This window comes from Euprymna scolopes, chromosome 41 (genome assembly GCF_053919585.1).
Source record: "Euprymna scolopes isolate OS-2025 chromosome 41, ASM5391958v1, whole genome shotgun sequence".
Taxonomy (NCBI): domain Eukaryota; kingdom Metazoa; phylum Mollusca; class Cephalopoda; order Sepiida; family Sepiolidae; genus Euprymna; species Euprymna scolopes.
Genome location: NC_136522.1, coordinates 62,461,454 through 62,472,339, shown reverse-complemented (window position 1 = coordinate 62,472,339; position 10,886 = coordinate 62,461,454). Strand labels below are relative to the sequence as shown.

Below are 10,886 nucleotides of genomic sequence, written 5' to 3'. Positions count from 1 at the left end.
TACAGCACGATGAAAGTAATGAAATCAGAGAACTGGATGAACAGGAAACATACAAATACCTCGACATTGATGAAAATGAGTTCATCCAGCATGCCAAGATGAAAGAGAAACTAAGCCAAGAATATTTACGCCAGGTAAGGAAAATCTGCAAAACTGAAATCACTAACATGAACAAAGTTACGGCAATCAACCAACTTGCCATGCCAGTACTAACATATAGTTTTGGCATTATTGACTGGCCTCAGAGAGACATAAATTGGCTTGAAACAAAGACAAGGAAAATGTTAACTTTGTACCGAGTTATTTATCGAAACCAGTGCATGCCTCGTTTGTATCTATCCAGGTGAGAAGGAGGTATAGGACTCTCGGAAGTCAATCAACACAGAGCCACAATCGTCAGCATAGGTCAGTACATAAGTTCGTGTAACCAAAAGCTTATGAAAATTAAAGACCATTATCAGAATCAAGCAAGTAGTACAACATCTATAACACAACTTGCCACTCATTTTGGAAAGGATTGCCTTACAAATGATGCTGAGAACCCAAACAAGCCTGTCACTGACATAGCCCACAAAAGTCGGAAAAAATACACTAGCCAGTTCCATAGTGTTAAAACAGAAGAATGGGCCAACATAAACGGGCAAAATACCTATCGACTGAACTATCCCAAGAATATATCGATAGGGATGGTTCCCTGGATTGGCTCAAAAGAGGATCACTCCATTACGACCAAGAGAGGTTGATATTGGCTGCACAAGACCAGGGCCTCATGACAAACACCTTCAAAGAGATGAGTGGTCTAAGCAATAATAATAAATGCAGGTTCTGTAGCACTGAGGTTGAGAGTGTGGGCCACCTGATTTCTAGTTGCAAAGTTCTACTTGGAGATGGTTATTATACAGATCGCCATAACGGAGTTTGCAAATACCTTCATTGGAAGATTTATAAGAAACTAAACATTCAGTGTAGTAAAATATCCTGGGAACATATACACGAATTAACAGTTGGGAATGACAACTACACCATTCACTATGACTACATAATCCCTACTGGTACATATCTAGAAATTTCAGCTGTTAAACCAGATATAGTGATTTGGGACAGAGAAAACAAAAAAAGTACCATAATAGAGGTCAGTGTACCCAATGATACAGGGCTTAACAGAGCTGAGAGGGAAAAGATAACAAAGTATCAAGGACTTATATATGATATGAAACGAAATTGGAAATTAAAAGAGGTTTCAATTATACCAGTCATCATAGGAGCAACTGGACTTATGAAAAAGAACTTTAAAAAGAACATAGCAAGCATACCCGGTGAACCAAGTGCAATTGAAATACAAACGATCGCACTGAAAGGGACGGCTAGAATCCTGAAAAGATCTCTTAGTTGGACTCACTAAAATAGGGGTAAATGGTTGAATGCCCCACCCCCTAGAAGGAAAAGATGAAGCAAAATGAAAAAAAGAGGGACAAACCACATCCTTGTGAAGTATGTGGTTCTTCTTTTGCAGAGAAGTCAAATATAAAAAAAAACCCAGACAGTTATATAGACACGATACATAACACATCACTGTTTGAACAATCACTCTTTACAAATACTTTATTTTGTATTGTCTTGAGTTGTTGCTAAAATTTATTAATTTTTTTGCATTTCTTTCTTTTGATAATGTTCTAGCCTCCTCAACTTAACATAAACGCACATGGCGCCAGCCAAAATAAACATACATACATTCTCCTGATATTATCAAAATAATTAAAAATAAAAGAATACGTACCAAATACTAATGCTATGAAGACGGCAAAATAATAAGCGTACATTCCTTGTACCAGCATTAGCCCGATGACGGTTATTGTCATGAGGATACCTGAAGACATAAAGAAAAACACTGGTTAGTAGCCATTACATCCAGTATTTTTGGTCTGCAGCATTCATGATTTATGTGAGCTGCGGTTTATCTGATTGTGGAAATAATTGTATATACAATTATTTTTGATAGATTTTTTTTGTTGTTTTTGTTTGTTTGTTTTTTCAGCAGATAACGCCTGGGTAAGAGAGACTGACAGAAAAACACTCCCTTCCCCTGGGGGTAAGAAAAGGTGGGATGAGATGGGGGTAGGGGGATTTTCCATCAAAGCTTTTTGCTATGAAGAACAAAGAAGTTGGAGATCTGTCTAAGCCGTTTCTTATATGGCAATTAAGCTACACAGAATATTCCGCCGTGAGAATTCGTCAGGCTTATGAGAATGAAATGCAGAATATTCTGTGTAGCTTAATTGCCATATATATTTTCATAACTTACTACCTAGCTCTACCTATGTATTAAGCACTGTTAAAATAAATACTGAAAAATTTACGCATAAAAATTATATCTTCGTATATTAATTTATGTGATTAAATGAAGTCATCATATATATATATTCTTTGACTTACTTGCAGTTTCATCAAATACGTTTGTATGCAAAATCCGATCCCGCATTTTGCTAATTCCTACCCTCTGATGAGAAGGAAAATATTTCTTCGAAACTCCACGGGTTAAGGACTATCAACTTATTAAGTGTTTTCTTTTCAGATTAAATGTTTTTAACTCTTTTTCAAAGTGTTTTTTAACATGTTTTATTAACTATTTGCTCTTATATATATATATATATATATACACGGTTTTTAAATCTTTAATATATATATATATATATATATATATATATATATATATATATATACACACACTAGAGATTTAAAAACCAAATAAAAATAAAATCAATGTCAGGTCTATTTGAATTACTGTGAAACTGTTCACATTTACAATAGACGCTGAATGCACGTTTGAACAAAAGTTGAATACACATCTGAAGAAGGGAAATTTTCCCGAAATATCAAACAATATGAAACTCCCATTAGACCCTACTGACACAAGTAAGAACCCAATATAATGTTAAACGCATATTAGAGAAAGCTTTTCTAAAACACACACATATATATATATATATATCTAGGGTTAATCAAGGTGAATCTGTATAGCTTTTTCTATCATTAAATATCTTAATTTGCTTTAACTTGTGCCAACCGTTACACCTCTGCATTGTATTGCTTTCTATCAATTTTCTTTATATACACACTAATCAATGCTTCAAGCAAACTACATTAATCTCTTAATTGTATTGCCTTCTATAAATTATCTTTATGTAAAAATAAAGAACTTGATCCCTTACCGCCAAATATGATGATGGGCTTCCGTTTTCCCATTCGGTCTGTCATGCATCCAGCAATCAGGGAACTGAAAGAATATCGACAATATAAAAGGCTTCTGAATCGTCAAGATTTTTTTCATTATTTATAAATCATCAATTATCAAGGCTAAAAGCTAGTGATGGGACGATTCCAATATTTTTCCCGATTCCGATATAATTATCAATTCCGTGCTAAATTCCCGATTCCGATACAGTTACCGATTCTGATTCCGATTCTTTATAAATCTCTAATTATTTAACTATAAGATAGTTATTTCCTTTGATTTTCATAAAAAAAAACACTTGTTAAACATGCAGGTTTTTTCCCTAAATGTCAAAATACACTTTTAGCTTAACTGATATTTGAAAATCAATGAATATTTACTAATTTATAATTTTTACCAGCAATGGAAGATTTTACTTTAAACAAAATCAAAAAAAAAGAAAAAGAAAAGGCAATTAAAAGAATCGATTTCACATCGGAAAATAGACACCAATATTTCCGATTCCGATACCAATCCCGATACCCCCAAATGTTCCGATTTTTACGATTCCCGATTCCAATTCCGATAAATCGTCCCAACACTACTAAAAGTTATGTGAGGAAAAGAATTAATGAGATCATTTAAAATCATAGCAGCAAGTTGAATGATGATGAATATTGAACTGATTGTCAAGAACGGATACTGAACTGGTATTTAGCAGTCCAAAGTCTCTAAGCAACTGAAACTGCTTTAAGATTGCTTTAAGACTTGGTCGTGAGCCCACTCCTCTACGCAAGCCTCTGACCAGGTCCTCATTTATCTTTCAAGTCCATTTATATCACTTCGTCCTATGTTTTCATTGGCTTTCTCTTGTCAACTGACCATGCCACGTTAACTTTTCTACATTTATTAACTCAAGAATTCTCAGATACGTGAATGCATTAGATAAATAAAAAAAATATCCTCAAGCGTAATTCACGTGTATTATCTGTTCTCTTATGCAAAAGACGACAGTTAAAGAATCGCACAGTTCATGAGTCATAGTATATGAGTTTGTAATATTCTAATACAATGTAACCCGGATATAAGAGACTTCGTCTCTGGGCCATACAGCTATCTTATAACCGGGTTAGACTTATATCCGGGGTTCACATATCCGGGTTACATTGTACATTAACGCAGGCTCTAATTTGGGACCAGAGAAAATCTCTCTTCCATCCGTTTTTCTTATATTCGGGTCTCTTATATTCGGGTCTCTTACACTGTATTATAAATAAAGCTGTAGAAAGACTGCTCGAAGACTTTGTCGTCAGCTCCTCTATAAATAGTCTCTAGAAATGTCCATATAGCCACAAACTAGAGTAGATCAATACCACGCCATAACAAACCTGGACAAACGACGAACGAAAGCTTGATACTGTTTGCGTTGTGGAAAACATTCGATCAATTAATGACTTGTTTGTTAAACATTTATTTTAGTTTACTTTCTTTTCTTTTCTTTTTTTTTTTTTACTCTTTTTCACTTGAAACAAGGCGTGCATATATCAAGGCTCTCGTCCACACCATTCTATTGTACGACTGTGAAACCTGGCTTATACAAACAGTGATCGCTTAAAATTTAAACGTGGCAGAAGTCGGGCATTAATGGTCCGAGGGACAGTCTTTCTTATCCCTCATGTGGTTTCATTGAAGAGTTCTTTAACAGAGGAAGATGACTTATAAAATCCACACAATCTCTCTATCTTTCTCTCTATATATATATCTTTGTTTCTCGCTCTTTCTATATTTCTCTATATATATCTTTCTCTCTCTCTCTCTCTCTCTCTCTTTCTTTATATATATACTAGCGGGGGTACCCGGCGTTGCCCGGGTGTTTGTAAGTGTGTGTGATGTTAAATAAAAAAGAAATCGGGGGGGGGGGGATCGAACCCGAAGCCCTGAGGCGAAGTTTGAAAATAAAATCGGCCAGCCAGAATGAGTTAGTGAGTGAAAGATGTTTGAATTTATTTAAGTAAGAACCAAATTGGCAGGTGCGCGCCCGGAAGTTGTCGAATGTTACGACGTCGGTTTGTTTGTTATAAGCGAAGTAAAAAAAGAAAACAATGTTAAAACTTAAGCGGGGGAAAAAAAAAACACAAAAAAACTAACGTAAGGCAAACGAACGATGAAAACAGAAAAACGAACACGTGAAAAATGGCTGAAATAAGCCTGTTTCGATATTAAAATTAAAAAAATCAGTGGGTACCCGGGTGTTTTTGGGTGTGTGGTCGGGGGTGGATAAGCGAAGTAAAAAAAAAAAAAACAGAAAACGAACATTACGTGAAAAATGGCTTAAATAACACTGGTTCAATATTTAAATTTAAAAAATCGAAAAAAAAAAAAGACATCTCACACCACGATTCGAACCCAAAACGTTCAGATAATGAACCAACGCGCTAATCGACTGACCTAACGCAACGTACATGAAATTTGTTCAGTTTTTCAACTATTTAAAGTAAATCAGGTCATGACGTCATCTGGCGCATGCGTAGAACCGGTCGTCGTCATGAGAAGACCGTTTTTGTTGACCCCCCCCCCTGTCAAAAATTGTCGATTTCGGAGTGAAAAAAATGAACGTTTTTGGCCAATTTTTCGATATTTTTTTGAGTGAAGGATGGGGCTTCGATATGATACCGAGTTTATTAATTTTCGTTGTGTCTGTCGAAAGGTTTTAGCAGACACAAAAACATACACACATACATACATACATTCTCGCTTTATATATATACTAGTGGGAGTACCCGGCGTTGCCCGGGTGTTTGGAGATGTGTGTTGGTGGTGGTGGTGGGGGGGGTAGATTAAAACAACCCTGTTTAAAAAAAAAACGTTGGCCGGTATCTTGCAGCTGTAAAAGAAAAAAAATAGTTTTACTATAAAGGTAGGCTTGAACCCCGAACGTTTGACGCGGAGGTGGAAAGGAAATGAAAAAAACCCCTGTGACCTAACCATCTCGACCACGGGAACAGATGAATTGATAAGTGTGTTAAGTTGATGTTTATAAACCGAAATTAGCAGATGCGACAACGCCAAGTTGCGGAAGCCAGTTTCTGTTTTCCCGCTACGCGACGACCAAACATTAAAAAAAAACTAACGTAAGGCAAACGAATGATGAAAACAGAAAAACAAACACGTGAAAAATGGCTTAAGCCTGTTTCGATATTAAAATTTAAAAAATCGGTGGGTACCCGGGTGTTTTTGGGTGTCGCTAAGAATAAGCGAAGTAAAAAAAAAAAACAGAAAAACGAATGTTACGTGAAAAATGGCTTAAATAACACTGGTTCAATATTTAAATTTAAAAATTCGAAAAAAAACAAAAAAACATCTCACACTACGATTCGAACCCAAAACGTTTAGATAATGAACCAAGGTCTTAACCAACTAAGCCAACGTGACATACATGAAATTTATTCGGTTTTTCAACTATTTAAAGTAAATCAGGGCACGACATCATCTGACGTATGCGTAGAATCGGTCATTGTCACGAGAGGACCGTTTTTGTTGACACCCCCCTGTCGAAAATTGGCGATTTCGAGGTGAAAACTTAACGTTTTTGGCCAATTTTTTTATATTTTTCGAGCAAAGGATGGAGCTTCGATGTGATACCGAGTTTGTTAATTTTCGTCGCGTCTGTCGAAAGTTTTTAGCAGACATCCAAACATAAACACATACATACATACATTTTCGCTTTTATATATATAGATATATATTTCTCTCTCTCTCTCTCTCTCGCTCTCTCTCTCTCTCTCTATATATATATATATCTTTCTCACTATTTATATATATATATATATATATATATATCTTTATCTCTCTCTCCCTCTCTCTCTCTATATATATATATCTTTCCCTCTCTCTATATATATATATTATATATATCTTTCTCTCTAATGGTAAATTACTTACCTCAGAGCAGCACACAGAAGAAGAGGTACAAGCATAATTGCTACCGCTGTTTGTGCTGTCCAGCAATTTGGTAAATAGACCATATCGTCTAACCAATATTCTAAAAATCTAAAAGAAAAAAAAAATCACGTCATAGGTGTGAGTTCCATTATAGAAGCATTGATTCAATTTGAATAATTAAATTACGTATCAGATACGTTTGAAAGCCAAATTACAATGCAATATTATGAAAATAAACAAATATTTTACTTGCTTGAAATTTATAATTTAAATATATTTCAGAGTCAAACTCCGTCCTTAGTAGTTTGTACATCTTTTTTCGTTCTTTTTTTTTTCATCTTAAGAATTACAAAATACTGAGGATGGAGTTTAACTCCAAAATATATTTAAATTATAAATTTCAAGCAAACACAATATTTGTTTATTTTCATAATATTGCGTTGTAATTTGGCTTCCAAACGTACCTAATACGCAATTTTTTTTTTTTTTTAATTATTTTTTTTTATGTTTTTCATTTTTTTTAATACCTTATATCTCATTTTACAATGATTTTGGTATCAAATAATATTGGTATTATCAACAACTATTCTAACAGGTCCTTATGTTAAGGAGAGTATGTATTTTGGTATGTTCATGTTGTGGGGGCGTTTCTTGAACAGCTGTTATATCTTGGACACAGCAATCAGCTCTCCGGGAATTTAACACGATAAAACGATAGGCACATCCTCTTTAGATCAACGGGTTGATATGTCGTCAGCTTGGTCTGTTGATGGATCTATTCTTCGAGTTCTCTGTTGGCATCATTATTGCAAGACTTTTGAGAGTGGAATTGGACGCTTGTATAAAGTAAGCAACCGGCACGTTTGCTTATAAAAATAGAAATTTATTTAAACATTTAAGAAAGGCACTTCTTTTAGAACTTGAACGTTGAGCTGAGTGGGAACTGACCTGACGCAAACTGCATTCAAAATCCAATTAAATTATAATTCCTCCCTAATGGCAAAGCATGATATATATATAAAGAGAGAGAGAGAGAGAGAGAGAGAGAGAGAGAGAGAGATTTTAAAAACAAAGAGTCTGAAATGTTATTTTGTGTTTCAAATCCTGATGTCGGCCAAGTGTAGCATTGGGAATCCCAGCTTAATTGCTATCTAGGTAATAAATAGAAATTTATTTAAAAATTTAAGAAAAGGCACTTTTTTTAGAACTTGAACGTTGAGCTGACTGGGAACTGACCTGACACAAACTGCATTCAAAATCCAATTAAATTATAATTCCTCCCTAATGGCAAAGCATGATATATATATATATATATATATATATATATATATATATATATATATATATATATATATATATATATATAGATATATATATATATAGATAGATAGATAGATAGATAGATTTTAAAAACTAAGAGTCTGAAATGTTATTTTGTGTTTCAAATCCTGGTGTCGGCCAAGTGTAGCATTGGGAATCCCAGCTTAATTGCTATCTAGGTAGTTTTAGAAATAAAGTTATGTAAGTATATTTTCATTTCCCATCAGCGATTAAGTATGGCATAATCACGTTGACCAGATCACCGAAACCAGTAACAGATGGGTGACTATTTGGGAATACTAGGTGCTGTGTAGGGTGGCGAGACAGCACTACTATCACAGATAAATGTAAGGCACCTCCTTCTCTCTGCTAGTCTGTGGGAAACCCTTGGACAAGGTCGAGAATCTACTTCAGCCCCCCCCCCCACCTCCTGATGAGAGTAACGTGAGGTCATGCACAGCAAGTGACTGACGATATAAGGAAAGCTATTGGGAATAATTATGTTCATGGTTTTGTATCTTGTTGTACTGAGCAGAAGATTCTTTTGGATACAATGGTCAGGACATGCTGTAGTATTGGGAATCCCAGCTTAATTACTATATAGGTAGTTTTAGAAATAGAAAGTTATGTAAGTATATTTTCATTCCCCATCAGTGAGTTGGCAGGGTCAGAAAGGTTAGGTTTGACAGGTATCAACCTAAAGAGAATGCACCGGAAATTAGGGGTAAAACGGGAATTGTGGTCGTAGGCTCCCAGTTGGCGACCACATGCGCCAGGAGTTGGTTTTGTGCAGCAGAGAATGCAGACGGGATATTTCGGCTCTCTGACAACCAGAGTTCAAGATGATAGGCTTGCCTTTAATAAAAGATTGAAGCTTTAAATCCATCGTTGTTTATCGATGCATCTGTCTGCAGTGACCACACCCACAAGATGGAGACCAGCGTCCAAGAAGGCATCATCCGCTGGCCAAGGCAACCAGGAATGCATGCATTATACATGGCACATACACGCCTCAAAGACATTCAAGGCAAGAAACGGTGTAAGGATAAGAACATGCACACACATATAACAGTGAACTGCGTAAGAGCATACACACGCCCATATATGTAAGAACACTGACACTTAAAAGTACTCTTAGTAAAAGCAAACGTAACAGAAACGTTTAGCAATAAACACAAGAGTAAACGATATAATAATAAATAAATAAACAAATAAATAAATAATTAAACAAATAAATAAATAATTAAACAAATAAATAAATAAATAAACAAATAAACGATATAATAATAAATAAATAAATAAACAAATAAACGATATTATAATAAATAAATAAATAAACAAATAAACGATATAATAATAAATAAATAAATAAATAAACAAATAAACGATATTATAATAAACAAATAAATAAATAAATAAACAAATAAACGATATAATAATAAATAAATAAATAAACAAATAAACGATATAATAATAAATAAATAAATAAATAAACAAATAAACGATATTATAATAAATAAATAAATAAATAAATAAACAAATAAACGATATAATAATAAATAAATAAATAAACAAATAAACGATATTATAATAAATAAATAAATAAACAAATAAACGATATTATAATAAATAAATAAATAAACAAATAAACGATATTATAATAAATAAATAAATAAATAAACAAATAAACGATATTATAATAAATAAATAAATAAATAAACAAATAAACGATATAATAATAAATAAATAAACAAATAAATAAACAAATAAATAAATAAATAAATACACAGGGTGCAAAAGCCTTCTTTTTACACTGATGCCTTGACCTTTTTGCATTTGTGTATCCCGATTGTGCAAAAATCTGGCATGTCTTAGCATTCTTCCCGGCTACCAAAGATCCAAGTGTAGTATCTGTTTCAGCAGATACTGCAATCAAAGATCATATGTTTATTTTTTTTTCTTTTTACATAGAAGTCACCACTTATCAAGGGCCGAAGGCCACTCAGGGATAAGGGTTATTGCGTGTAAAGTAATCAATGAGATAGTATTGTAGTAATCATTAGTATTGGGGGTTTTGATAGAGTGTCTTACTTAAGGGTGCAGTTTGTCAGGTGTTTGTTTATGTTGGACTTGAAGATGTCCAAGTTGTAATCAGGTGGGAAACAGGCAAGCGGCAGAGTTCCACTGGCGTGCAGTTCTAAGAAAGAAGCTTTGCTCATGAAATCTACGTTTGGATTTAGGCACAGATAAAGAGTGGGGAAAATTATTGACAGTAGTTTCAGCCAGACGGGTGTTTCTCGTGAAAGATTGGCGATATGTTGGGGCGATCCCACATATAGGATCATTGCTCTTGTAGCAATCAGTTATTGGCCAATGTAGGGGAAACCCTTCATACCAATTGTCACGATCCAGT

At 34.2% G+C, this 10,886-nt stretch overlaps 1 protein-coding gene across 4 annotated transcripts in view; it reads right to left on the bottom strand.

Moving 5' to 3' along the window:
- The window catches only part of LOC145266548 (uncharacterized), a 122,534-nt gene that overhangs the window by 1,351 nt on the left and 110,297 nt on the right, over positions 1–10,886 (bottom strand). For 3 of the 4 annotated variants that reach the window (XM_080122325.1, XM_080122322.1, XM_080122323.1), the window contains 3 exons: positions 7,154–7,261; positions 3,210–3,274; positions 1,778–1,867 (listed from right to left, as the gene is read on the bottom strand). In XM_080122325.1, the coding sequence (XP_079978451.1) occupies positions 1,778–1,867; positions 3,210–3,274; positions 7,154–7,261 (263 nt within the window). The remainder of the gene's footprint in view (positions 1–1,777; positions 1,868–3,209; positions 3,275–7,153; positions 7,262–10,886) is intronic. The other variant, XM_080122324.1, reaches the window with a different exon arrangement.